The sequence below is a fragment of the Primulina tabacum genome, chromosome 1, assembly GCF_025594145.1.
Source record: "Primulina tabacum isolate GXHZ01 chromosome 1, ASM2559414v2, whole genome shotgun sequence".
In the NCBI taxonomy this organism is placed as follows: domain Eukaryota; kingdom Viridiplantae; phylum Streptophyta; class Magnoliopsida; order Lamiales; family Gesneriaceae; genus Primulina; species Primulina tabacum.
In genome coordinates, this window is record NC_134550.1 from 2277275 (window position 1) to 2305252 (window position 27978).

Sequence of the window (27978 nt, forward strand, 5' to 3'; positions counted from 1 at the left end):
TTGTATATTTTGTTGAATAAATTATAGTCATGTAAACTATGTTACAATGATCAACTTTAATATTCTCCTCTAAATCGTATAATTAAATGATTAATATCATTGTGAATATGTTTATAATAATGGGGTAAAAATACGTTTGCGTATCAATGTAATTGTGAAAATTTTATAATGTTATTAGTAATTTAATTACAATATTTTGACGACTAAAATTGATATACTGAGCATGGTTATTTATTTATGATTTATTCAACTAAAGATATATGACTAAAAATGTCACACCCTAATACCTAAAAAATTAAAATTGACATTTTGTTTAAAAATGTACGTTCGTACATCGCACATGCAAATTTTTAGTTTCAATGATAGCAACACTCTCGGGCTATCGTTAGATCAGACCAAGAGACTTTTATTCTTGAGAATTAGAATTTTTGTAAAGGCTTTTTGTTGGACTTATGTATTGAGCTTCGTCTATTTGAATGAGAAATTGACAAGCTTGTGGATGATAAGTGAAAGTGTTTCACATAGGAAAAAGAACATGACATTGGTGAACTTATATTGTTTTACATTTTGTGGAGGTCTAAAAAAGAGTGGTTAAGAGGCTCTCTCTCGTGTACGCCGGCGCATGGGGTGCAAATCATGGGCCTGATTTGCAGTGGAAAAAAGGCTTGACTTGTGTGCAAGCGTACGAGCGCGACTTGGGTGCGTCGAATGCCGGACAGATCAAGGCAAAATTTCCCACCAAGATTCACCTGGCTTTTGCCATTTTTTTTCGAAATGACGAATCTGGGATTTGCTGGTTTTACATACCATTCGGTATATTTTGAACAACACTTCTCAGTGCGATCAAATAGAATTGTAAATGGTTTTTTTTAATACCATAAATTGAAAAAATATTCATGACTAGATACACTGATACACATTTTATTGTTCAAGATTATTTTATTGATTAAAAATTAATTATAATATATAAGTATCATACCTTTTTTATAAAACAATGTTAGAACAAGAGTATTACTCTTGCTCAAAAAAAAAAAAAACAAGAGTATTACTCCATGATTTTTAGTTTTTTTTTTTAAATAGGGAGTAGTGGTGCCAAAATATCGTCAACCCTATTTAGACCCCACGACCTTTAACTAAATCAAAAGGGTCGGTATCGATATCATTATGAGACGGTCTCACGAATCTTTATCTGTGAGACGGGTCAACTCTACCTGATATTCATAATAAAAAGTAATATTCTTAACATAAAAAGTTAAAATTTTTCATGGATGACCCAAATAAGAGATCTATCTCACAAAATACGATCCGTGAGATCATCTCACACAAGTTTTTGTCCAATATCATATGGGTTGCTTAATATTATTCCATTTACATTAACGTCTTTTCTTGTTACAAAATTTTATATATGTGTCAATTTTTGTTTAACATGGAAAGTTACGTTTTAGGTTGGGTAACTTACATTTTTTTTATTTTTAGTCATATTATCAATTTACAGTCTTAATCTATGAATTTGCATTTTTCGATTTTAGTCATTTTGATATGAACGCGTCACCAAAAATGATGACAAGCCACCAGAAATTGATGGTGTGGCGATGATATTTATGTATCCGATGCCTCTTCAGCACTTCTAACGAAGGACTCAAAGTTTTGAAAAAAGTGTAAGTTAGCGGACTATGGTCATAATCGATCGATAACATGATAAAAAATGAAAAATTTGTAAGTTATAAAACCAAAAATATAATTTTTCCTAACATTATACGGTAACAATATATGTAAACCAACTATAAATCTTCAAGTTATTAATTTTGACTTCATGTATTTTTTTTCCTTGCCATTGTATCCAGGGAGATATTAAATGCTATCAAAGTGATTGAGAACACTTTCACAGGATTCATCAGTTAAACAATAGATTACACGACAAAAATAATAAAAAATAAATGATGTCCAAATGGACCAATAAATTTATAACAACCCCAAAGAACTCCAAAGAGAACACAAGCCAAGTACCAAAGTGATCAAAACCAAATCAAACATCAATATTACTGCGAATATGCCTAAGAATCACCGGAACCACCACGTCCGGTGAGCTCAGCTGCGGCAAGTGCCCGTCCGGTGCACATGACCTCGACTATTGTCTCACTGCCGATGTTCTGGTGGAGGAACTCAGAAACCACAACCGGCACGGCCAAATCCTTCATGCTCTGAATGATATGACAGGGGACCGTTACAAGCTTTAGAAGAGGTCTAACATCGCTGTAAAATATAGTTTGTGCTACAATTAATGCTATATCTGGTCTCATGTTGAATAAAGTCCTACTGAATTCTTGGACCACAGCCGATTCCATATCGCCCCCGACTACCAACGGCGCGAACCCGCTGCACCATGCCTTGTAATTTGATTTCATTGCTTCCAATAATTTTTGGACTTCTTCTAGCTCGAACCCTCCGAAGTAGTCTGGGTCATTAAGGTACCTGATTCATTGAAATGGTTGAATGAGAGGATATATCAACAAATTAGGGATTGTTTACCAGAACTTATTTCAAGTGTTTCTCAGCTTCTACATACAATTTCTAAATATTTCATTGATTAAAAACTTGAAAGCACTTAAAATAAATTCTTGTAAACACTATATTGGTCCACTGGTGGAGTTGAATTTTCAATTTAAACAATTAGTTTCAGTGCATGCGTGTCGAAGAAACACAAAATCAAAAATTGAAAATTTTACGTCGTTTGCATGTCACGCTTACATGATATATTTAGTGCTAAAGAGCGACATGAAATAATTATGAGTTCCTAATTACTGTTGAAAGTGATGTCTAGTTAGAAAACAGTTTGCGGCATAAATTTTTTTTGGGGAAACTGGTGGTCCAACAACGGGGTGAGCAATACTTGAAATTGTCGAATTCAAACCTAAATTAATTATTCAATAGTTTACGCCATAGTTTTTGTCGAGAGATTGGTGGTCCAACAATGTCAATTTAATTAACTCGAAATATTATCTATATATCATACTTTAATCTGAGCCTTGGGAACATGGTATGTGGTCGCTTTATTATAAACTATTTTATGCAAATTGCGTTAACCGGTATTTAGGAAGTCTCAAACAATATAAAAATTAGTAAGAAAAATAGGTATAAGCACTTAAAACATATCAATAAAATATTAATCGCTTTTTTTTATAGTAAAAACAAGAATAATATATATTGAGAATGATATGTAGGAATACCGAATTTAGTTATTATAATACAAATACCGCTATAGAATTTAGGGTTAGAACTGAATTAAAATCAAATAAATAATTAAATTAACTTCAACTTGTCCTATATATGCATAGGTATGTATATATTTGGCCGGCAAGAACGTTGGTTCTAGAAATTTTGTTATACTATTGATAGAAAATTACTAAAAATTTCAAGAGACGTAGAGGGAGTATCGGCCATCATTGTCTCTGACCTTGTAGTAATTGTATATATTTTTTGGTAAACAATATATTATTTCACTTAAGTTCAACCCTTACTCATTAACAAAGAACTAACCAACCTTGGGGAAGCAGAAATAGTGATGAGTTTGGTGAAAAGATCGGGCCGCGTGATGGAGGCGATGACTCCGATCATGGCCGAAACAGAGTGCCCTACGTATATGCATGACTGCACCTCCAGTTCTTCCAAGATCGCAATCACGTCGTAAGCGTAACCCTCAAGGGTCGTGTACCTCTCGAAGTCGAAGTAGTCGGGATTCGTGGTTCCGGCACCCATGTTGTCGTACACGATGACCCGATACTCGTCGACGAGATGTGGGATGAGGTGTTTCCAAACAGATTGGTCGGTTCCGAATCCGTGTGCTAGGACTACGGTCCGGTCTCCGGACCCCAAGATTCTAGCATTATGAGCATCTTCGGCGACTCCCATGTTTTTTGTCTCTTGATGTATGGTGATGAGTAGTAATGTTTGTTTAATGTGTTTGATGATGGGAAATGAGTGTGACTTATTAGGTTCTTAAATAGACCAAGTTTGTCTTAACCATAATATCCAATGAGATTAAGCATATTATGGTTGAGTTGGAACAGACCTATTCTTCCTTATTATTATAATTATCACAGAGAAAATTATAGTCAATTGATCTATTGCATGTTCTGTACATGTTTTTAGAAATATAGTCTTCCCATATTGAAATACAAAGGATATTACTATTTTTTGGAACGGAAAAAAACACACAATAGGAACTTTTAAAGATTGCCCCGGCCCTTATACTATACTATATATTTATTTATGGTCATAAATTTTTTAACCCAAGTGGTTTTTGTGAATACTATTTCTGAAATTAAATATATAATTTATTTAATCAAGGTAATTTTTTTATCACAAAAACTAATATAAGATCAATTTCGTGACACGAATATTTTATTTGGATCACTCATGAAAAAATATCATTTTTATGTCAAAATTATTATTATTTATTGTAAATATAGGACGTGTTCACTCGTCTCACGACTAAAAATCCATGAAACCGTCTTACAAAAGACTTAATCTTTGTTACTTTGGCTTGTTATAATTAGTTGGATCAATAATATATATGATAATTAGTTAAATATTTATCATTGTACTTATTCTAATTAGGATAATTTTTAGTATTATCTTTTGTGAGGAAAAATATATTATATTCATTGGATTTATTGATTAGATTACATATCAAGATACCAATCACACAATTAATTTAACGAAATTTGCATTTTTTAAAATAATTATATAATGAATTAAATTAATATTTTAGTTGAGAAAAGAAGCTCATTGCCTTCTTTGAGGAGGTGTTTCCCCCTCATGATCAACGGCTGGTTCGAATACACATTTTCATATAATACTTTAATTTCCCCAAATTTTATATAAAATATCGGGTACAATAATAATCTTTATCGTTCGAACAATCGAAACATGATATCATTTGCGACTTGTTGTTTCGACTAAAAAAATTAAATTTTACCATTGCCACCAATTCTGACATTTGATCAAACAACTAGCAAACACTCAATATCACACAATTTTTTTAAAAAAACTACAAATTTCATCCTTTAATATTATAAAGCAAACTCCCTCAAAATTATTAAAACATATTACTCTAGCTGCTAGAGGACTCGACATATTTATAATATCAAATAAAATTTAATTATCATTACAAAATTTTAAATGTAGAAAATAGTTTTCAATCGAATAAAGTTGACGATGCAGAACCGCTTGAGGTTGGATCAATATTGTTGATGATAATATTAATTTTGTCGGAAAGATTCTAATAATGTGACATTATTAATTAGGTTGACATATACTTCTCAGCTACTTGATTTATTTTTGTGTAATCTTTCTTGTGATATAGATATAATTGATTCCAAGGCTGCATCCGATGCTTATCCTTCTTGGCCGTTTCCTATTATTAATTAAGATAATAAATATTATCGAATAACGTGATTTGTCGACTGTTACGTTTATTTAGAAGTTTACTCAATACACACCGAAAAGTAATGATAGCAAGTTTCACCGTCATAAAAAAAAAATAATCACGATAATATGATTGACTAATTAATGGTACCCCTGACTTTTCATTATTATTCTAATAATGTCCTCTCTTATGTAAATTTTCTTTAGCTACAAATTCGATCGATTATCTAACTCAATACTGAGGTTTATGAAATCTAGGGTAAATTTCTACAAAGTGCAAGAAATTTTTTTTTAATCCAAAATTTCCTGCAACTTTTTTTTTATTTTCTAACAAACTTTTTTTTTCCCGTATAAATTCTAACAATCTCCCTCCCAAAAATCGATTTTCATTGCCATAAATGAGAATCGAGTGCTTACTATTTAACTAATATTAAAAATTGTAGGACCCGATGCTACCGTTTTACCAAAATTTATATCTGGTAGTAAATGTTCAAATCAAATACTTTAAATCGTATAGTAGCTCAAACACTACTTTTCGATTTATCTACTCAGCTGAGAGAATTATTGCATCCAACAATCTATCTTTCAATAATCGATTCTCCTTGCAATAAATAAGAATCGAACTTGTGATCTTGGCTCTCATACCAATTGTAGGACCGAGTATTTGTCGTTTTACCAAAAGCTATAGATTGTGATAACGATGCAACTCAAATATTTTAAATCGTACAGTAGCTCAAGCACCACGTTTTGATTGATATATGGACAATTATTGCACCCAATAAAAATTATATAAAATTTAAAAATTATTTTAATTGATGCTAAAATTAATGTATCAGTTAAAACAAATTTGATTATATAATATGAGTAATTGAATTAAACAAAATTTCTTTTTCGATTAATTCCACCTCATTTTACTTAAGTACCTTCCTAATCTCATTTTATACATGGTGGGTTTGTAACAAAAAATGATGCAAATAACAAGAATGTTTTTTTAAAAAACCATCTATACTAAACTCAACGGAGGCAAGACTATGCCATACATAGGGAGTATCACTCCTTGGTGCAGTTCTCTTAAATTAATTTTGAAAACACCTAAAATATTTGGATAAAATAATTTATTTGAAAAGGAAAAAAAATCGAAAATGGAGGGTAAGCAAATCAAAAGGGTTGGCGAGAGGAGAAAATAATGCGTAAAATGGATTTGAGAAAAAAAATTGGGAAATAAGATTAAGTGTTGAAGCTATTTTGGTTACTTTTGCTACGATCAAGCACTTACAACCAAATCAAAAATTATAATTTTTAGTCGAGATGCAATTTTATTTTCTTATACTTATGACAACGCAAAGTACACCTACTTAGGGTGTTAATATGTTGGTTGTTAGGCCCATAAATCTGTGGAAGTGCATCGTGAATGTCTATCAGTTGGTATTGTATCATATTTCTCAGTCTTACTTTTTTCTATTGTCGGTCATGTTCTCAGTGAAGATAATTTTACATATTAAGATTTGACCTCACTTTTTTACAGCTACTTAGCCAACGAGATCAAGCGTTGCAACGTCAGCAGCTTGATGTACGATAAATTTCCAATAAGTCACTCAGTCCTAGTACTACTCTCACGTATATACATTTAACCCAACCACTTTGAATCAAGTTTGTATGATTTTCAAAACACAAATTGGTGTTGTGTCTATTTTCTGAAAATATTTTATAAGCTTTTTTATCAAATATTTGCCATAATCTTATTTGGATTTTTTATTAGAGTTCTATATATTTCAATACAAACTACTTTTAAATTTTCATAGTCATTTTGACTCTGACCAATACCGATGGTTTATATCTTATCTAACAACAAAGTCCCAAATTTAGGAGAAAGTCTCGGATTCAAGATCTAATTTTAACCAATTTCTCTCTGATTTGGAAAAAAACGAGTAATGCTACATGTACAACCAAATTTGTAAAACAATTCTTACAACACAAATAAATCAATACAAAATTTCATTTATCAACATCTCACGATACAATAACAAAATCTCACGATTTAATTGTTGTAAATATCGTTGTGCTATATTTTGGCTGTATCTTTAGCATTATTAATAAAAAAAACTATGGCTGATGCACATATGAAAATATTTAATTTTGCCAACTGTAAAGTATGTAGTGAGAAATTAATTCATGACGAGTTTGTTAATTTTGGTGGATCTGCAGGATCCTCTGATCAGTTAGTAGGTTTTTTTTTGGTATTAAATAAAAGTGAATCCAATATCGGACACATAACTTTTGATACGACAGCTTCGCATTTTGTTTACTAAAATCATCTTTGCATGAATTACGAGGTTGCATAGTTGCATTGTTTGAGATTAGATTCTGCCCAAAGGATCCCGAATCGGGTAGGGGACCATGTATACGAATCTTCAAATCACATGCTCGAGATTCAACTCTTGGATAACAAATTAATCAAGTAGGCATTGATATTAAGATCGAATGGACCAAAAAATGCGAGTAAATATGATCTCGCAAACGTGGGCTCACTACTCGCCCAACTAGGTTCGGACAACGTTGACCATGGTCCCGAATAGCATGGTCATGTTTTCGAGCGAACCATCCCAATTAGTCGCAACATTTATTCTTTCAGTCCAACAATCTTATAGATGATTCATACAGTGTGTCATGAACTGGTCATTTTAGTTTTCTCAATTGTTGTATGGTAGAATTTATATTGAGAACATGTTGATAACTTATGGTTTTTATACTAGTTGATTATATCTTAAGAGTGTACGTTCGCAATCACTAATTAAAATAAGTGATTCTTCAACTTCCACTTAAAAAAATCTTTTTTTGGTGTCTTTAACTTCATATTTTACTTCTACTTCTGCTTAATTAAATTAAAATATGAACTTTTAGTCTCATGCTCATTTTGCTTCTTAAAAAATAAATATAATATTTTGGTAAATACATAAAAATTATCTTGACACTCTTACACCCCAATATTTTTGTCTAATAAATGAGTAGATATATTGTGAGAGCCGAGAATTTTGCCAATAAGGCCCTGATTTCGAGAATTACAAACCAAGCACCAAGTCTTAAAATTTATGGCTAGATGGAAATTATGGAAGAAATATCCTTGTAATCAAATCAGTCTTGTGATCTCGAAATTATGGAAAGAGATCAACCAGTTTATAGTAAGTTTTACACCACTCCACTTATAAATACACACTTTGGCTTTACAATAAAATTACACAAAAATCATTAGAAACCTTATCATATTTTCGAGCCACTAGAGCCATAATTGTTACTTTGTAAAAACATTTTTAGCAAACTTCTGTTCTAAATAGGTAAGAGAATTTTTGTCCAAATCCGATTTTCACCATTCAGAATATATTATCTTAGGTTCGAAATAAAATATCTAAATTTCGGTCCAATCCAACAGCTAAATCTCCAAATGTATTCTCTAGAAGAAAGCTTATCAGATTCTAAAAAAGAATATACTATTTTCTTCATATAGAAACTGGTTTAAAAATCTAGAAACCAGATCTTTACCGTTCACTCCATTTGTCCAAATTGAAGCTCTATCTGACAGTTCAATTTGTTGGAAAAGCTTCTAAAGTTGATTGAAATTAGCGTGATAAATTTCAGCTAATTCTTTTCACGTTTTTTGAGAATCTTTCGGTAAGTGGCCTTATTATTTTAAAAAGTATAATTAGTAAATGAATAAATTTTGTTTTCGAAATTTTCGTTCGAGTATGAGCTATTCATTTTGTGTCGTGTTAAAAGTACTTTATGTTCGAACACTGTTAAGATTCAACCAGATATGAGTAGAAATTCCAAAATAAGATAAGTTTATTGCTCTGATATGATGGAATACAACAGTTGTTATGGCCTCGCTTCATTATAAGATTAAAAATTAGATAATAATATCAGTAAACCATGAAAAGTTGATGAATTTCAATGTTTACTATGATTTGTCATGACGTCAAGATTACAAAGAATGAATATGTTTTATGATATGTTATGTCTAGATTTCGAAAATATATATGTTGTTATGTATCTCAAACGGCCTCCACTTAGTGAGTATTTCATAAAATTCTCACCTCTTATATTTACCCCATATAAGGATGAGGAACAAGTTGAAGAGGAAGAAGAACAATAATAAACTTGGGGATGACGATGAATCCCTCCTCAATCAAGATCAGCCGTTTTATTTTCGTTATTGATACAAGTTGTAAAACGCTTTTGCATTAACATCCATATTTGTTTTCATTTTGGAGTTTCATTTATAAAGATAAGGTTATTTTGCGTTATTTATGAAATAGAATGATTTGATTTATAATGTACTACGAGAATTGTTGTTTTACGATTGTGTGATTGTTGAAAAACATCAGTGTCTATATGCATCAGGCTCGGGATGTGGCATATATGTTCTCTAATAAGGGTTTTTTGATATTTTATTGAAAAGCTAGTATGAGAATCATTTATGAAAAATGCTAATATATGCTTAGGCTTACATTTTGTACGATAAAATATATTTGAATCCAATTAGACCATTTTTTTTAATTCTCTAATACTCTTGAAAATAGAAAATTTTATCGTGTGTGTCAATTTAAATGTATATCTAGCTAGCATGAATTAGGGTTTTTTTTAAAAATAATATATTTTTAAAACTTATTTATTAAAATAACAGATTCTAAAACATTATGAAAATATGACAATCCGGAGTTTAAAGTTCCGGATTCACTGTCCCGGTCAGAATCCGGGACAGACTGACACGGATTCTAAGAATCCGATTTTAATTTTTTTTAAAAAAAAAGGAAATCGGCGACGGTTTAACAAAAACCGTTGCTATCCGCGACGGTTTATAAAACCGTGTATAAACCGTCGCAGTTTGCGACGATTTCACAAAAAACCGTCGCTAATTCCCAAAATTTAAAAAAAACATTTAAGAAATGTTCTTTCCTAAACAATAATATAATAACTTTATTTTCCAAACAATATTTCATAATATTTTATCAAAAAATTTATTATTGTTTAGGAATCTTAATTGTTTTGGGATTTAGAAGTTGCGGTAACTTTTTTTAACCGTTGCTATTTGCGACGGTTTAACCAAAAACCGTCGTTAATTCCCAAAATTTAAAAAAAAATTAAGAAATGTTCTTTCCTAAACAATAATAAAATAGCGTTATTTCCCAAACAATATTTCATACTATTGAATCAAAGAATTTATTATTGTTTGGGAATCTTAATTGTTTTGGGATTTAGAAGTTGCGGTAGCTTTTTTTAACATTGTTGGAATTAAACAAATTAAGATTTTCATGTTCCTCTTAAAATATGAGAACAATTATTTATAACTAGAAAAGAATTTACAATTTTTTTAACATTTTTTAAACATTTCATTGTTAAGTTACGGTAAATTTAAACAATTACATCATTTATACTAATGACAATAATTTAAATATATTTATTTATAGTAATTAAATTTAGATAATAATAGTATTAATTGTGTACTAATTTTTGCATCCATGTTTAAACAAATTTTTAATTCAACATAGAATATAAATATATTATGATATTAATTATTTAACTAATCGTTTATATTGAGATTAATATTTGGAGTATTAGTATAATCAAAATATTTGTAGTTATTCATATTACAAACATTATCAGAAATAATATACAAAAAACAATTCAATATAGAAAGAAAAAACAGAGATTTGAATTAGACTCGACGCAATTCTCCCAAATTCTGATACTCAACACAATTCTCAAAAATCAAATTTCGAATTACTGAGACTCGGCACAATTCCCTCAAATTCGGTTATGCGACAGAAAACTATCAAATCAAATTAAGAATTCCGTTAAGCACACGATCGACGCAATTTATAAGGGAAAGAGAATCACTGAATTTTTATAACAAAAAAAAAGACACGGACCGAAGGAAAAAAAAACTGCTCAAGAAGAATGCCGAAACCGAAAAGTTGAGCTGAAGGATGGGATGAATTCGCCAAATACTCGGTGCAATTTATAGGCATGAAATTGTGTCACACATTCAAATGAATATGTGAAAATCCGTGCCGTGGCGACGGTTTTTGGTTAAACCATCGCAAATAGCGACGGTTTAATAAACTGTCGCGGATAGCGACGGTTTTGGTTAAACCGTCGTCGATTTCATTTTTTTTTAAAAAAAATTAAAATCGGATTCTTAAAATCCGTGTCAGTCTGTCCCAGATTCTGACCAGTGAATCCGGAACTTCAAACTCCGGATTGTCATATTTTCATAATGTTTTAGAATCTGTTATATTTTAATAAATAAGTTTTAAAAATATATTATTTTTTAAAAAAACCCCATGAATTATCATTTATTTATTAAACAGTCTACTTTAAAAATCCAGTTTTTTATTTTATTTTCAAATGCTACAAACTTCTAATTTTTTTACCAGTTTTTCATAATGTATAAATTTCATGACTCTATTAAAAAAATAATTTTTTTGCACTCACTCACTATATGACATTTTTTAGAGCCAAAATTAATAATGTTAGGATTCAATATATAATTTTAATTACCATGGGCTATAAAAATAAAATTGGCTAAAAAGTAAACTTAAATAATATACACTTAGTTTTTAGTGGTCACTTTTTTTTGGATGTAGGAACCCACGTTCGTTACTTTTTTGTGTGCACTGAGTAAACCCCAGAGCTAACACAATAGTCTGCAAACAATGTTAACCAAGGAAATTTCATTAGGCAAGTCCTATTTGACACTCGCCCCTGAAGATTTTGGTACGAGGAATCGAACTTCTCTTCATTAGTCAAATATTTATTTGTCCAACAACTCATACAACACACCTTTGAAACTTCTAATGGTTCACTTTGAAAGTTGGCTCACTTAGCAAACGATACGCTTAAGTTTCATGGCGAAAACAAGGGCGGCTAGATTGGACCTCAGCCAAGTCTAGCCATTTCCTTTATTACCTTATGGGCCTACCCAAATTTTCATTTAATTAATTAATTCTTGTTAATCCTAATTACTCTTAACTTTGTCAGTTTACACACTTTAAATTAAAATATTCTTACATGTTCGGCTATAGCCTCCAAGATTGTTAATTAATATTGTTATTCGTTACCACAATATTAGTTAGTTTTTTTCTTCTACCTCGAGCTCGGGTTCTAATAAAAGTTTGAAAGTCTTCCTACATATTGACAAAAAATTTAGGATTTAAACTACAAGTATACATAGACAAATATAACCCTTAAATTGTATACCATCCGAATAAAAAAATATATACCGGTAGCCACTCGAGTAGCTCAAGAACTGTTCAAATAGAAACAATTAAAACTCGAACTCGAATTCGACTCTTTTGATCGAGCTACTCATGAGTTACTCACGAATGACTTGTCTCACTTGAACCCCTATTTATAAATTAAACTAATTAAAATTTGTGGAAAACCTTCTTTTATTTCAAGCTTATACTTGAAATTAGAATTCTAAATATATTAACTTATCTCTTACACATCAATTTAACTAGAGGTCTATCGGAGAAAAATATAGATGTTCCAGAATGTCGGCATACGGATAGAAATTTGGGGCATGCATGCAACGGTTGGATTTTGGACCCCGATTTGAATAGAAGAAATTACCACAAATTGGGACATTTTCCCAAAAGCAATAATGCTGGCCTTAAAAATAAATTGTCCAGATTCTCACTTCATTCTTTTCCTTATTCAATAGATTTATCATATTCACATCCCATCATTCCATCGTCACGCATCACTTTTAATTATTCCCAATTCTTTTCCCTCGTTCCGTCCAATATGTTCCACTCACGTCCCAATTTATAACGTTAAAATCACAAACATATATTTTTTCTTCTTCCCACGTATAAAGTTGTTTAGATTATAAATTTGGGTCTAGTTCTACCTAGAGATGTCAATGACGTGGGTATGGGGCGGGTTTGGCTAAACCCAAGACCCTCCCCATGAAAAAAACTTTGACCCATTACCCGCCCCACCCCGGTTAAATATTCTTCAGACCCACACCACCTCGAATACGAAACGGGTCCGGGTAGACCCGTGAGACCCGAATTTTTTTAAAATAAAAAAGTAATATTTCTTCTCATATGACTGAATTATGAAACAGACAAGCCTCTAAATACAACATTATGGAAAATTAATTTATGTCTTTGACCACACTTAATAATAACAAACAAAGTATTTTCACGACATAAAGAATTACATAAAAAAAGAGTTACTAGCTCACCAAAAAAATCTTGACATCCCCAAAAATAAGTCATAACATAATTTAAACAGATCAATATAAAATCAGCGAGTAGACAATATCTAAGTCTACTAAGATGAGGACCAACTATTCTTCCACTATTGCTAAAAGCAGATTCAAATGCAACAGTTGACATAGGAATAGCTAAGATCGTTATGGTTGAGGTGAGCTACTAAAAAAATAAAAATTAATAAAAATAAAACCCTAAAATATTTATATCCACATATATGGGGCGTATATATATGATGTGGGTATTATAGGACCCATCACCCGCCCCATATTCGGACGAGTCTGAAAAATTGGAATCGAGACCCACCCCATGACCCATTTAGTATGCCCAAACCCACCCCATATACGCGGGTCCATTGCGGGTCCGGGTGACATCCCTAGTTCTACCCACAAAAACTAGTTTTATTGAAGATGAGATTATCCAAGTACATATATACGGTTCCCAATAACTTCAATACAATCGACGTGTGACTTCTAACACATCTCTCTCATGCCCAAATTGAACATCTGTAGCGTGATGTTTATAAGCTATTAGCGAGTGACTCATTGGGCAGTCCAACACATAATGGTGAGTTTGAACTTTGATATCATATTAAGGTTATGAACTTAAACATAACTTCACCCCAAGAACTAGCTCAACATAGGAGAATTGTTTAAATCCATACATACAACTCTCAAGAACTTAATACAATTGATATGAATCATCTAACAAAATTAAATAAAGAAAGCGCAAAACTTATATACATTTTGTGCACCCCTTCCTTGATGCTTCTTGGCCTTGATGAAACATCAATTTAATGCTCGTATGCGATTATAAATAATAAAATAATATTCTTGTTCATGCATGTATGTTAGTCTCTTTGTAATTTTGTCTTTTTATGTTGTCAGCTTTCAGCAGGGCCGGCCCTTTCCAAGGGCAAACTGGGCCCATGCCCAGGGCCCCATTTTGATGGGGGCCCCAAATTTTTTTAATATATATATATATATATATATATATATATATATATATATATATATAATAGTATTGGGACCCAAATAATTACTTTAATTATATTATATATATAATAAGACCTAAATATGATAAAAAAATTATAACAGCAGCATTTTCAATACTCAAATCGTAAGACTCAATTTTCGATTTCGGCGGATGAAGCTATACGATCTGACCAATCTCTAACCGCCATTCCAATTGTCTTCTATCATCTCAATTTTGTTTCAGTACTCATCGTTGCTCCTCGTCATCCCTTAGTAAATTTTTTATCGTCGAAGATTAGAGGTATGAATTTTCAAAACCTAATTTTGAAATTTGGGACTTTTGTTGAATTTGATTTTGAATTGCTAAATTAACTGGTGTTAAATTAAATTAGCACATGCATTTTGAATTTTAATAGTTCATTGTGAATTTTTTTGGATAATTTTATAATTATGAATGTGAAGGATAATTCTTTATAGTTCAATTATTTTTTTGTGGTTGTTCTTGGTGTAATATCACTTGAAGAAATAGGATGCCTAGAAAATACCCATCTGGAAGTTCAAAAAGGAAAAAAAAGCAAACAGAAAAGAAGATGACCCAATTAATGAAAGGCTCTATGGATAAGTTTGTTTTGAAATAAACGAGTATACTTTGATTTTGTTATTCAATTTTTTTACATTTGAATTTCGAATCAATACAAAAGGACCATATTATAAGTTTCGCCCAGTGCCTCTTTTTTCTTAGGACCGCCCCTGGCTTTCGGTATAATTATTTCGTATCTTTGTAATTTTGGCAGTTTTAGTTATTTCACCAATGTTAAGCTAATATGACACCAACATATTACATGTCTCGATGAAAAATGATTAAAATTTTCAAAAAATTGAAATATATACTATTAAGATTGAAATTTAACAATATTGATTATCAAAATGACAGAAACAAAATTTATATAATATTTCCTAATAAAAATTTATGCTTATATTTCAATATATTTGTTTTAAAAAAAATGATGATTGATTGGTGAATGATGAATAGGAGCAAAAAGGAGATAGTAATGCCATAGCTTTCATACTTAAATCATAATGGAGGCACTAGCACCACTTTCCTTCGACGCACGCTAGAAGCTCCCACCGTCTTTTATCATTGCTCATGCCATTTTACCAATCATTCATTCACCTGCGCTTTCAACCTGTAAATCAAATAAGTTTTTCATATGACCTTACACCATGTGGAGATTAAATTTAAGAAACTATAATCTCTTTTTGACTTATTAAACCAAAAACCACATTCTAGATTAGATTATATTACTTTTCACGCCTAAACACCTCCAACACTAGAATCAACTACGGGAATAAAATTATGTAAACTAAAAAATATTATCTAAAATTGGTTTAATGATTAATTTACTTTTATATTTATAGATATATACGACAGAATTTTTTTTCTAGTAAAATTAAAATATCTATTATATATTTTTAGTGGTATAATATGATGAGTATGTCTCTTGTGAGACGATCTCACGGATTTTTGATTCGTAAGACGTGTCAATCATGCTTATATTTATAATGAAAAGTAATAATTTTGACATAAAAAATAATATTTTGTAATATATGACTCAAATAGAATGTTCGTCTCATAAAACTAACCAGTGAAATCGTCTCACAAGAATTTGTGACGTCTAAATACTATCTGATCGCCACAGTCATTCTTGTTTCATATAGGAATCCTCTTTGCGAGATTACCACATACAAAAAAAATAAATAAAGCACACACACATGCAAAATCATCGAGAAATTATACCAACTCAATAGGTCGATTCGGCCTCGCAATATCCACCACAATCGGTATAAAAGTTAAACTGTCTCATTCTCAATTGATATCGATGATATTGTTGATAAACTTTAAAAAAACATAAACTCAAAAGGTGTAGTACTAATTATGGATGTTTTAAACAAGCAGAAATCTTGTAAAAAGACAGAAAATTTGAACTCGTTGTAAACACTGGTTGGTCTGATATGATAGTAAAGTGGGATAAAAATATTACAAAATTCAAATAACCTTAAAAATACATACATAATTACTTGACAGTTAAAACATAATTATTAAAATTTAAAACCCCACAAAAAAGTGAAATGTGTGAGAAAAATATTATTGGAATCATGTTTCCTCCCCTGTGTCTTCAAGGGAAAGCTGCTTTAGCCATTCAAATGTTCGATAATGGGTCCCGTGCTTTTTCGCCCGCTGCTGTTTGGGCGATTCCGTCGGCTGCACGACACTAGCTTGCTTCTCCATCTCACTCGCGATTTTCTTCATGCTCGCGAGTCTTGAACGAACTGTATCCACCGTATCGTTCGAACAGTTGCATCCACCAATTAGAAAACCTCTCGGTTTCCTTTTCTGGGTGTCGGAGATGATCTTGTTATTGCTGCTGTTTCTACTGGTGCAGTTACGGCTCCTGAAGTTCTTGCAATTGGTGTTGGGAATGGGACATCGTGTTTTGAAATCATGAAACGCGATTTCTGGAGGGGAAGTGACTAAGATTCCTAGTCGAATAATTTTCCACACGGATGATGATGATGATGATGTTTTCTTGGAGCAGATTCCAGTGTTGGTGCGTATAATTCCCGGTATGGGGAAATTTGTTCTGGGTGGCGAGCTCCGGTGGGAATGTAAGTGGTTTTGCGGAGGATGCGTCAGCTTCAGCCACTGCGGGGTAGTGGCTGCGGAGCTTCGGCTGCTGTACGAACGGTGGCTGCTGCTGATACTGCTGCTTCTGCTAGAAAACAGCGTGATTGAAGAAGAAGATCCATCGATTGATTCGGACTTTGAGATGGACCGATGATACTGAAATAATCCTTTATCGGAGCTTACAGAACGGCGGAACGGGAGAATTTGTCCCTGGAAAAACACTTCATTTGCATCGCACATTTCTGAATCCTTCGATAGATAGCAGAAATGGAAGTCTTCTTGAGCTTCAGCTGCTTGCAGAGGAATTCTTTCTTCTTCTTCTGTACGTTTTCTTGACAAATGATCAAGTGGAAGATCGCAAAACGAAAGTGCTTCTTCTTCTTCATCATCTTCATCTTCATCATAATCTTGTTCTTGATGTAAATTTACAGCATTTTCTGTTGAATTCGCAACTGCCATTAATCTTTCTAATTTTACAAATTTGTTCTCCATTTCTCACTCAAGAACTTTTGCCGAGAAGGGAAATAATTTGGGTTTTACTTTACATTTGAGAAACTATATAATACGTGGGAATTGAGAAGAGTATGGAGGACAATCGAATATTGAGTTTGGGAAAAAGAAAAAGCAAACTGCAGGTACTGGTGTGGGAGATAAGATTAAAATAGAAGTGTAGATTACGACTGTAGGATGGGTAGTTTTCTGGACATATTAGTTTTTAATATAGTAAATTCTTTATAATAACTAATGTATTCGCTCATTCGGTGTGTACGAAAGATCACACTGGGGCTGAGAAAAAATACTGAAATATCGAAATATTGAAAAATTGTACCGAAAAAAATACCGTACTTACCGAAAAAATCGGTATACCAAACATTTCGGTACGGTATCATACCGTACCGAAATTTTCGGTATCGGTATCGGTATGAAATATATACCGAAAATAATTTTTTATTATTATTTTTTTAAAATTTAAGTTCGGTATACCGACAAAATTTTCGGTGTCGATACGGTACCGGTATGAAAATTATATTATAATTTTTAAAATTATCAAAAGAACTAAAGTGGAAATTGAAATGTTTAAATGAAAAGAAAAAACAAGTGCAGTATGTCATAATTTTGGGAGAAAAAAGATGTAATTTTTCTCTCTTTAAATAGAGATATAAATTATTTATATTATAAAAAATACACATAAATTTCTATTCGAAATTTAATATTCAATAACATACTAAATAAAAATTTGACCCACATAAATATGCTTTCGGAGACATGTTGGGTTCCTAAGCAAGTCGCCCATTTTAACCGTGTTCCGAAAAGCACGGCTTAAGTACAAAACGTGAAAGAAAAACTTCGGTTTGGACAAAAAATGTCAACCTAAGACTGATCACTTTAAACCCGATTAAGCGTGAGTTTTAGATGAAATTTAAGTCAACTTTTTGTTTTTATAAAAAAATATAAACACCTAAAAGACACTAATTTTTTTTAAATAATTACTCTTAATAATAAAAAAGTCTAAAATTTATATATTCATTCTTAATTTTGTATGTTTATATGTTCTGTAGTGTGTGTTTGGTTTTAAAGAATTTTTCTTAAAAAATTCTTCTTTAAATTGTGATTTTAAAAGTGTGTTTCTAGTATTGTAATTTTTACTCTTTTTTTTGACTTGCTAACTATGAATTTGTAATTTGCATGTTTGTTTTATTTGTAGTCTTGTTAACTGCAAATGACAATATGTCATGTAATTTACCTATGTTTTTTTAATGTTGTCTATCGTGCATGTCAAAAATTGTTTATGTGATAAACATGATTGCTGACATAGGTTCTTGGAAAGAAGCTTGCATGTCTAGTGATTTTTTTAGCTACCAGAATAGATATATATGGTAAGAAAAAATAGTTTTTGGTCAATTAACGTGTTTCTTTTTTTTGTTTATGTTCACTAACTTTTCAATTTTTTATTTTGGTACAATAAGTTCTGAATTTTAGCTATTTGGTCCATCTAGCACCGGAATGGTCATTTTTTTTGTCGGAAAGCGCTAATTAAATTGTGGCTGAAGCTATCGTTGCCAAAAATTTGTGTATTTCTTGATTTTGAAGGGAAATCAATTTATTTGGAATCAACTTAACATAAAAAAATTTAAATAAATCAAACAAACTTTACAAATTATATGCATTCTACCATAATCATTCAATGATTGTGTAATTATCATTGGCCTACCGATCTTTTGGGCCTACAATCACATATCTCACCGTATCTCATAGTGTTATCTCACTCCTGGTGGTGGTTTCCCTCATCTTCTCAAGCACTCGAACTCAGTACCTCTATCTCAAAGACAATCGTTCTTAGAGCGTCATTTCAGGCCCAAAAGATCAGTAGACTCATGGTCATTACAATAAAAGACGACATGTAATCACATCACTCACGATATTCCATGGATCGTGAGGATGTGATTTCATGTTTAAAATATCAGTAAGCTCATGATCATTATAAATTATGACACCAAATCAAGGTTTCTAGCAAACATTGAACATTTTGGTAATGGCTGGATTAAAATAGTCGAATTCAGAAATTATTGTATCAATATCTAAAATTGAAAAGTCAGTGGATCAAAACAAAAATAGACAAATTGTTGGGTCAAAAAAATATTTTTCGCATACAATAATTTCAAAATTATCGATATACTTTCTTGATATAAAAAATTAGTTCAAAATACATGACAATTCCAGAAAGCAAAATGACGGTCCATATGAAGCAAAAGTGAAATCGACAGCAATTCGGACAACTTGGGTTCCCTGATTCAGCTATGGTATCATAATTTTTTCCATTCAGATTTTGTTTCTTGAATATGCGCAATTAAACCATCTGGAAATCTTCATTATTTATTTAACTGTATGAATTTGACCAATTGCTATTGTACAAACATCAAAAAATCCAAACTAAAATTCACGCCATTTCTGCAATTAATGCTTTTAAGTAACTCTGAGATATCTATATTTTCTCCAAAATGTAAGCCAAATGATTTACAACACCTGAAAATCTGCATCACCTAGCTTGCGCTGATCATGATTAAATTGATTTTCACAAACTCACTTAAGTAGATCTTCCCATTTGCAATATTGCCCGCCTGCTAATACGCGGTAAAACCTGTCTCTGCAGTAGACAGGCCTTCCTCCTGCAGCCTCTGCAGCCGCGGCTGCTAGACCATCATCAGTCTTGACATCAAATGGTAATCTTAACAGCTCCTCCTTCCTGTATAATTGTATTTAAATTGTAATGTGTGTAATCTTCATGTTTTCTCAATTGAGAGATTGGAGTCTCCACTGGTAGTTGTTACCTTAAATTGAATTTTGAGCTGATCTTTGAGACAGAACCATTGGATTGGTTTTCTTGGACAAAAGTGTTATGGATGAAGTCCTCTACTGGTGTAGCAAAAATAAATAATGAAACAGCTGTAACAAGCAGCACTCCTGTTCCAACCAGAGTCTGCTTCAGTAACTTGATGACTGGCTTGACCTATGCACATAGATCACAAGTTTTACGCAGACAGTGAGTTTTGATGATGATCTGAATATGACTTTGATGGTCTAAGAATTAATTGATTTATTGTTTTATTGCACAATAAGCTCTTGATTGATCAACTGTTTTAAGGATTTTAAATTTCATCATCTATTTGTGGTCCTGTGCAACATAAATTATTTTGTCCCAATCATCAAATTTGAAATCTATTAAACAACTATACTTTATCCATCTTGTACCTTATATGATCCCAGTAATCTATCACGAGCAAGGATCTGTAAACAAAAGAGACAGAATGGCTGTGATAAGTACTCAAAAGAGAGCTAGCGAATGGCTGTGATAAGTACACTTGATCGAATCTATCTTGTTTTCTTGTCCCCCAAATTTTCTTTAAAAAGCAGAGCGGCGTATTCTGTTAAACTCGCTCCTTCAAGCGGTGGATTGATGACAATCCCCTTAAATTTTCTATATTTTAGCAAATTGGGTGCTAAATGTTATAAATTTTTAATGTGTATCAGATCATCAAATGCCGTTGCACTCGTCACAAGAATATAATGGTTCACTTTGCGTGAGTGGAATTTTTTTTTTTTTTTTTTTTTGTGAATTTCCCATTTAAATAGGAAAGACTGAACTGCAGATATCTATACTAAAATTTTGAAATCTGAAAAGGCTGGTTCTCTTATATTTGCATTATGCCAGTTGCCAGGAGATATGAACTCTGAAATTGATTTTTTGGCAAAAATTTCATCTTAATGCTGTCAATACAGTTTTGAATATGCACCAACCTCTGGTGGTTTCACCCACATTTGACCATCATACCATCCAGTTTCTTCATAAGGTATGACTGCCGATAAAAGCCTATCTCCGACATAGCTCCATCCCTGTCATATTCGTTGTACTAAGCTCAGGATGCATGGAGACAATAATGTTTTGAAACTTGATATGGAACGATGAAACTTGATATGGAAAGAAATAATTTGAATAGGTAAATCTGCTCAGTTAGACAAACATGAGACATGTACTGCTCTTTTGAGGATTTATGAGAGACGTCAGGTCTAGATTAAAAGAGAGGCATGCTATTGTGAAATCTAATATTTTTCTGTTTGTTCCAGTTATTAGCTAACACAAACAAACTAAGATGCAGAAAATTAAATTAGAAACTATTGGTCCTTTCATTTGTAGAGGATTGGATCCATTTCATATGGATTGCACTTGGCAAGAGATCTGACAGTAGCTAGTTCAGCTGACGGGGATGTATTGTAGACTAATATTTCTGTCTTTTATCTTCTTCTTTTTTGGTGCTACCTCATGTTGAGTGATTCATTCAAGTAAATATTTTCAACAAGGACGGGACATACCAGGTAAATCCTCAGGACAATTAAAGAAACAAGAAAAAGTGTTCCTGTACCAGCAGCAAGGAAGAAACGTAAAGGATCCTGCATGGTTAAAAAAGTGTTAGCTTCATCTAGTTTTAGAGAAAGGGAGTAGATATTTCAACGCCAGAACTTGGATGAGTTGCATGCATCATGAGAGTTTGGTTATCACGCAACACAGGAACCCTTCGTGGCATGTCTGTTTTCTTAATCGACCTATAAAAACTTTTTACGTAACCTTATCCTTAAAAAATGTCCATAGACTTCCAGTACCTTTGATAGATTGAAGCTTGCTCCTGCAATAGGTACTCCCAGGACTGTGAAAGTTACTAACCAAAGTCCTCCTAGGCGCAAGAAAAAGGATCCTGGACCCAGGTCAGCCCATGAGTATAGTGTTGATTCTTTCAGAGACGAATATTCATTTACCTAAGAAAGCACCAGATTTTGTTGGTGGAACTCGCATAAAAAATTTGTAATCAAAACGTGAATATAATGTATCCTCATTATCTTGCTTCATTTTTCAAACAATCCTATTGTCACAGGAAGTGATTATGGGGATTCAAGTTTGACAACCATTCCCGGGTGACTCTGTGCAACTGAACATATGGGATGGGATTATGGCGGTGGCATAAACATTCTCAGAGTGTCAAAGGTAATCTGACATGAGAGTACACCTCGTATATTTAATTCTACTGAAGATTGTCAATCTTTTTTTCTCAATTAATCATCTTCAGGGATTTCGATGAAGTTCCGAGGTGTTCAGGAATTCCACTGCAGGAATTAATTCAAATGTCCAAGAAAACAGAATTATATGAGACATACCGGTCTTTGTTCGAATGGCACCTCAATTTCGAATCCAGGATCCCAACTCTGGCCAGACGCCCCCCCACCTTTGCCTCCATCCATTTCATCTTTCAAGCCCCTAACAGCAATCCTTCCCTGTAAAATCCTACATCTTTGGTATGTAAAAAAGGAGCCGTACCCCTTTCCAATCTTGATCTCATGTCTAGGACTCGAGACAATAGTACAATATATACTCAGTCGAAGCATTCTCACTCTCTAACGCTGTAGTGATCGGATAAATGTTTTTCCCAGCTCTGAGAATTTAGAGTGGAGGAGAACTAAGTTGAAATTTCACGTTATATTTGCGGAGTTCATCTGTCATTTGTTTTATAGTCGGAAGGTCCACTTGATATATTTATTTAGATGTGGTGTAGTAAAATGGGATTATCCGTAGGAAGATATTTGTTTTTTGTGGCTGAGGGCAGATGCTGTGCGAGTGTGGAGTGGGTCGAACATTTCGTGCCAACAAGATCTTCGCACGCTGCTTCTTCTTCGTTACTGCGACTCACCACGTGGAAACACCGTGGACTTGGATTCTCTTCTGAAGCACAAAATTGTCCTAAATTTTCTAATTACTATGTCTATGACATATTTTGTAATTTATATTTATAATATATATATACATGGTGAATTAATCGATTAATTTCAAGCATAAGTTAGTGCTCTTTTTAAATTTGTTTTTATCAGGCTATTCTAGGTATATATCCATGGCATAAGGTCATATAGTTTCATGCTATTCTAATTATGTTGTTTTTTATTCTAAAATTTTTAAAAATATTTTCTTGATACACTTTTTAAAGTAATGATTGGATATGAACTCTAGAAATTAATATAAACTAAATTGGAATATAGTTTCTTATAATACAATTGTGTAAAAATCTTAAATTACATAATGATTAGTGAACTAGTAGGATACATAAAAAATGTATTATCATTCTAAATTACTGATTAAAGTTTGATTAAATTTTAATAAAATATGATTGGATATATGTCACTACTTAATTTTCTGGTTCTTGATTTCGACTTTTTCGGAGCTTTTTTGAGAGTCGAAGAAGTATATTCTATATTTGGATATAGTACTGAAAAGAAATAATTCTCACAGCATGAATTTTGATTAACAATGATAAGAACATATTAGCAAAATATATGATTTTTCAGAAATAAATATCACATTTAAAAGAATTATCATCTGAGGTACTACTGAACTCCTAAAAATGCTTGTCGTTACCCTATCCCAATTCCCAGGCGCCCCATCTAACATGCATTATAGACCTACAAAACTGATCAACTCGACAACAGGATTAGCTACCATATACACCCTCCTATATAGATGTTGCCGAGGCGAAAAGACGGTGAAACAAAAACTTGCAGACATAATTCTGTATATCCCAAAAAACTACTAAGGTTGATGTTTCCGTCGTCTTTCCCTTTCATGGGGAACCAGCCAATACGCGTCGTGAATCCATCTCACATTGGCTTCTTGAAATCGACGACTCAAGGTAATACAATTGCTGCCCTGGAGACTTGATCAATAGAACGAATTTCAGACAAGATATGTGTAGATCACAAGTTATGCCTACTCTGATGAAGCTGCTTTCCCCATTTTTTAAGCACATACATGCAACCAGCAGCGGAGAACAGCCCAAAAGCCGCAAATGAGGTGAGAGTCGAATTCCCAATATATTGACAGTAACCTCTCTGCAATATAAACAATATCCGAATAATTTTAATCGCACGCTCAGTCTCCACGTGATTAGTTCTCTTCAATCATCTTCTCCAGCCTTTTTTTATTTAGAACAGTCCTTTTTCCGGGTTAACAAATTTCAAGATGGAGACATGTACTCAAAAGCAAAAACAAAGGCTAAAATACCAAAATTTGTAGCTCCGCAATTGTTTAATTTTTTTAAAAGCAACATGGTTAAAGAATGTACCAGCATCAGGAAAACCAAGACTGCAGCATTTGCGGGTGTGAGTGATAGGGTCATCATTCCTCCGCGAACTTCATTCGGCACATACCTATGAATTGCATTGAAAGGATAACTAAGATGCAAGTCACTAAACTAAGTCATGGCATCTAACGCTCAAACTATATGCTCATCATATCATATAAGTAAAATGCAGGAGTAAATTTTTTAAACCACTGGAATTAAAATAGCAGCAATAATCCACACCATAATGATCCTCAAAAAGCCATAATTTGTGACTAGAAAGAGCACAAAAGCAATAATAGCTTACATGGTTCTCAATCTTGCAAGAGACGGCAGAACCAGGCCCATGCAAGCATGAAATATGCAAAATAGTACCACAAGAATACCAATTTCCTGAACATATTTATACATTAACCATGTTATCAAAACCGGAAATTGGATTTATGAAGCTCAATTGGTCCCACAAAATAATAAATGATTGAAGAGTTCCAACCTGATAATCAAAGGCAACAATAGACAAAGTGGTGCCCATTATAATAAAAACATATACTAGATATTCCTCTGTACGAACTGCTAATGATCCCGGTAACAACCAAGGGAATCCAGTGCTACCGAGCATCTTAGAACCCAACATACAAGGATATATCAAACCCAATGATACTTCTCTCCCATCAGCCTGCAACACGTGACAAGTTCCAAATTTTTTGAAGTTAATCAACAGAAAGAACTCAAAAAATTTTAAAAAAAATTTGAACTAAGAGAGAAAAATATCTTCTATTAGTTGTGCTCAAGATCTTACCACTACAGTTGGAGCCCAAAGAATCCAAAAAGCTGTAACAGAGAAGTGAACAGAAGTTTGTGCCAATGATAATAGCCATATTCTCTTGTCTAGCAAATGAAATCTAAATTTGTCACGTGAAGATTCGAACAGTTTTGGAAAACTAAGATCTATACAAATGTTGTGGCAAACAGTGGTACTGACTTCTTGATCTAGAACTGGTTTTTCCGATATTAATCAACAATGTCAGAAAACATACCACAGAGAACGCGACTATGAAACACAATACTATAATCCTTGAACAGTGTTCTTTTAGGAGCTTCTTTCCAGCCTTGGGTAACATAGATAATTGCAACAACAACCAGAACCACAGCTACATTCCACGTAGATCTAATGATTTTATTGACATCACCATCAATCAGGTAATTGCCAAGCACTTGACTGCCGATGAAAGATGCAGATTCAAAGAATGTCATCAACCAAAACATATGATTCAACGAATCTTGCCTCTGGCCGAGCTGCAAAGCATACAATGTAAAAGATAACTGGCGTTGCTAATCCAATCACCCGTATTTGTTTATCAAGACAAAATCTTTATGCTAACCTTGTCATGCTCGATTACTATCCATGTTTCAAAAGAAAAGGAAAATATTGAAGAGGACATCGAAAGACAAATGCTTGCCAACCAAATAGCTGGAGTACTATTGACCATCTTCAATATGTTCACAAAAAGGTGCAGCATGTAAAACAATAAGCATAGTTTCTTATGACCCCTGCACGTAAAGATCTTAATAACATCAAAATCTCGATCTACAAGAATTTCGTGTAGTACTGCAAGCGCCAGGTGTAGAACAATATCAGCTACTCGAAAAAAAAATTCTTTTTTTTGCAATTCAAGGTACACATTTAAAAATCTTCCAATAATATAGGGAACCAGCTGGGGGAGCAAGGCGCCAAGGACAACACCCAATTTCTTTTGATTAGCTTCAACTAAATTAATCACCCAACAGATTATAGAGATGGATCAAAACCACATGTTTCCACATTATAACAGGTACTAAACTAAAATGACACAATCAATTACTAAAGAAGTACACTTACACTAAATCAGAAAGAACTCCAAGAAAACTCCCGATAAACAGAGAGACCGCACATCCGACGCATAATAAAACCAGCATTTGCTCTTTATTCAATCCATAATAGGTCAATTCGTACTCTCCAAACACATCCCACAAGCCCTCCATCACTATTAAGCAAAATCCAAAATCAGCCAGCGAGAAAGGACTTAGATTCTAAATCCACAAAAATAAAATCATAAAAGATACAAAATTAAAATACCAGAGGAAAGTGGGTAGAGCAGAAGAAAGTCTCGCTGAAAACGAAGAAAGGAAACGGTAGGCGCGTGATCGAAGACATTTGCCGCACTTCGCGCCGGATAAAGGATTATTGAGAAGAAACTGGAAATGAATAAAAATATGTATACTGCTTTGTTTGGCTCCCAGATTTCGGACTCGATTACAACTCCCATTAGTGAGGGAGAGCAAAGATTGCAGCTTTAATTGTAATTGTTCAGATGGTTAAAAACCCAGACGGTGATCACGCTGAAAAATAACAAAGTACGATCAAATATTTCACTTTTAACTGATATTGTCCTGATCCTTCAAAACACCGGCGACAATCATGGTAGCACCAGCAAAATCAAAAGCACATATTGCACTTCAATGGAAATAGTTCGGATCCTTGAAAGCCCATATGAGAATCATGCTAGAATTACACCAAATGATTTATTCCAGGCGTGATTGCAGATTTTACCACTTTTATGGTTTGATTTGAGAAGTGTGGACTGTTCTCTGGAATCCGTGCGGGAAACCTAATTGAATTTTGCCATGGCCCAACGGTTTTTTGATGTAAAGAAACCCCACATTTGATTACATTAATAACCCAACCCAATTAAAGATCCCCTCTTAAATTTGTTTGTGTGAATTCATATACATCATTTTTTTAGTATTTGTTTTTTTGAAAATATACTTTTTCTGAAAAAAAAATATATATCTTAAATTATATGAAATGTATAATATATTGAGCCAAAATATAATTTTTTTATGGCCAACCGATATACAAATGTGTCGCGTGCGTAACATAATAAGATATCTGTCTCACAAAATTTGACTCGTTAGACCGT

At 32.7% G+C, this 27978-nt stretch overlaps 3 protein-coding genes and 1 long non-coding RNA gene across 4 annotated transcripts; 1 reads left to right on the plus strand and 3 right to left on the minus strand.

Annotated features, from left to right (window-relative positions):
- Positions 1-1884: 1884 nt before the first annotated feature.
- LOC142515817 (karrikin insensitive 2 receptor CA-like) lies at positions 1885-3988 on the minus strand. The gene is made up of 2 exons (XM_075619820.1): positions 3542-3988; positions 1885-2472 (listed from the first exon to the last, which is right to left on the minus strand). The coding sequence occupies exons 1-2, from the start codon at positions 3907-3909 to the stop codon at positions 2055-2057; spliced, it is 786 nt and encodes a 261-aa protein (XP_075475935.1). The 5' UTR covers positions 3910-3988; the 3' UTR covers positions 1885-2054.
- Positions 3989-20219: 16231 nt separating this feature from the next.
- On the minus strand, positions 20220-23545 carry LOC142504450 (protein CONSERVED IN THE GREEN LINEAGE AND DIATOMS 27, chloroplastic-like). Its single transcript, XM_075617334.1, has 7 exons — positions 23070-23545; positions 22521-22673; positions 22233-22310; positions 21660-21755; positions 21114-21149; positions 20693-20871; positions 20220-20607 (listed from the first exon to the last, which is right to left on the minus strand). The coding sequence occupies exons 1-7, from the start codon at positions 23295-23297 to the stop codon at positions 20445-20447; spliced, it is 933 nt and encodes a 310-aa protein (XP_075473449.1). The 5' UTR covers positions 23298-23545; the 3' UTR covers positions 20220-20444.
- Positions 22680-23019, plus strand: LOC142504535 (uncharacterized). Its single transcript, XR_012804246.1, has 2 exons — positions 22680-22899; positions 22982-23019. It is a non-coding gene; the product is annotated as an uncharacterized LOC142504535 (long non-coding RNA).
- Positions 23546-24231: 686 nt separating the features above from the next.
- Positions 24232-27713, minus strand: LOC142504585 (uncharacterized). The gene is made up of 9 exons (XM_075617482.1): positions 27135-27713; positions 26898-27042; positions 26401-26569; positions 26056-26314; positions 25818-25906; positions 25512-25694; positions 25326-25411; positions 25022-25106; positions 24232-24788 (listed from the first exon to the last, which is right to left on the minus strand). The coding sequence occupies exons 1-9, from the start codon at positions 27322-27324 to the stop codon at positions 24654-24656; spliced, it is 1341 nt and encodes a 446-aa protein (XP_075473597.1). The 5' UTR covers positions 27325-27713; the 3' UTR covers positions 24232-24653.
- Between the last annotated feature and the right edge of the window lie 265 nt (positions 27714-27978).

What these genes read in the sequence shown, in the direction of transcription:
- LOC142504450 (XM_075617334.1), bottom strand. Translation starts at nt 23,297, where the DNA reads ATGCTTCGACTGAGTATATATTGTACTATTGTCTCGAGTCCTAGACAT. An exon ending in TTGTCCTGAGGATTTACCTG is followed by an intron (nt 21,756 to 22,232) that starts GTATGTCCCGTC and finishes CGAATATGACAG; the next exon opens with GGATGGAGCTATGTCGGAGA. An exon ending in TGTGGGTGAAACCACCAGAG is followed by an intron (nt 21,150 to 21,659) that starts GTTGGTGCATAT and finishes TTTTGTTTACAG; the next exon opens with ATCCTTGCTCGTGATAGATT.
- LOC142504585 (XM_075617482.1), bottom strand. Translation starts at nt 27,324, where the DNA reads ATGGGAGTTGTAATCGAGTCCGAAATCTGGGAGCCAAACAAAGCAGTA. An exon ending in TAGTAATCGAGCATGACAAG is followed by an intron (nt 26,315 to 26,400) that starts GTTAGCATAAAG and finishes TATGCTTTGCAG; the next exon opens with CTCGGCCAGAGGCAAGATTC. An exon ending in CTTGCAAGATTGAGAACCAT is followed by an intron (nt 25,107 to 25,325) that starts GTAAGCTATTAT and finishes TGCAATTCATAG; the next exon opens with GTATGTGCCGAATGAAGTTC.
- LOC142515817 (XM_075619820.1), bottom strand. Translation starts at nt 3,909, where the DNA reads ATGGGAGTCGCCGAAGATGCTCATAATGCTAGAATCTTGGGGTCCGGA. An exon ending in ACTATTTCTGCTTCCCCAAG is followed by an intron (nt 2,473 to 3,541) that starts GTTGGTTAGTTC and finishes TCAATGAATCAG; the next exon opens with GTACCTTAATGACCCAGACT.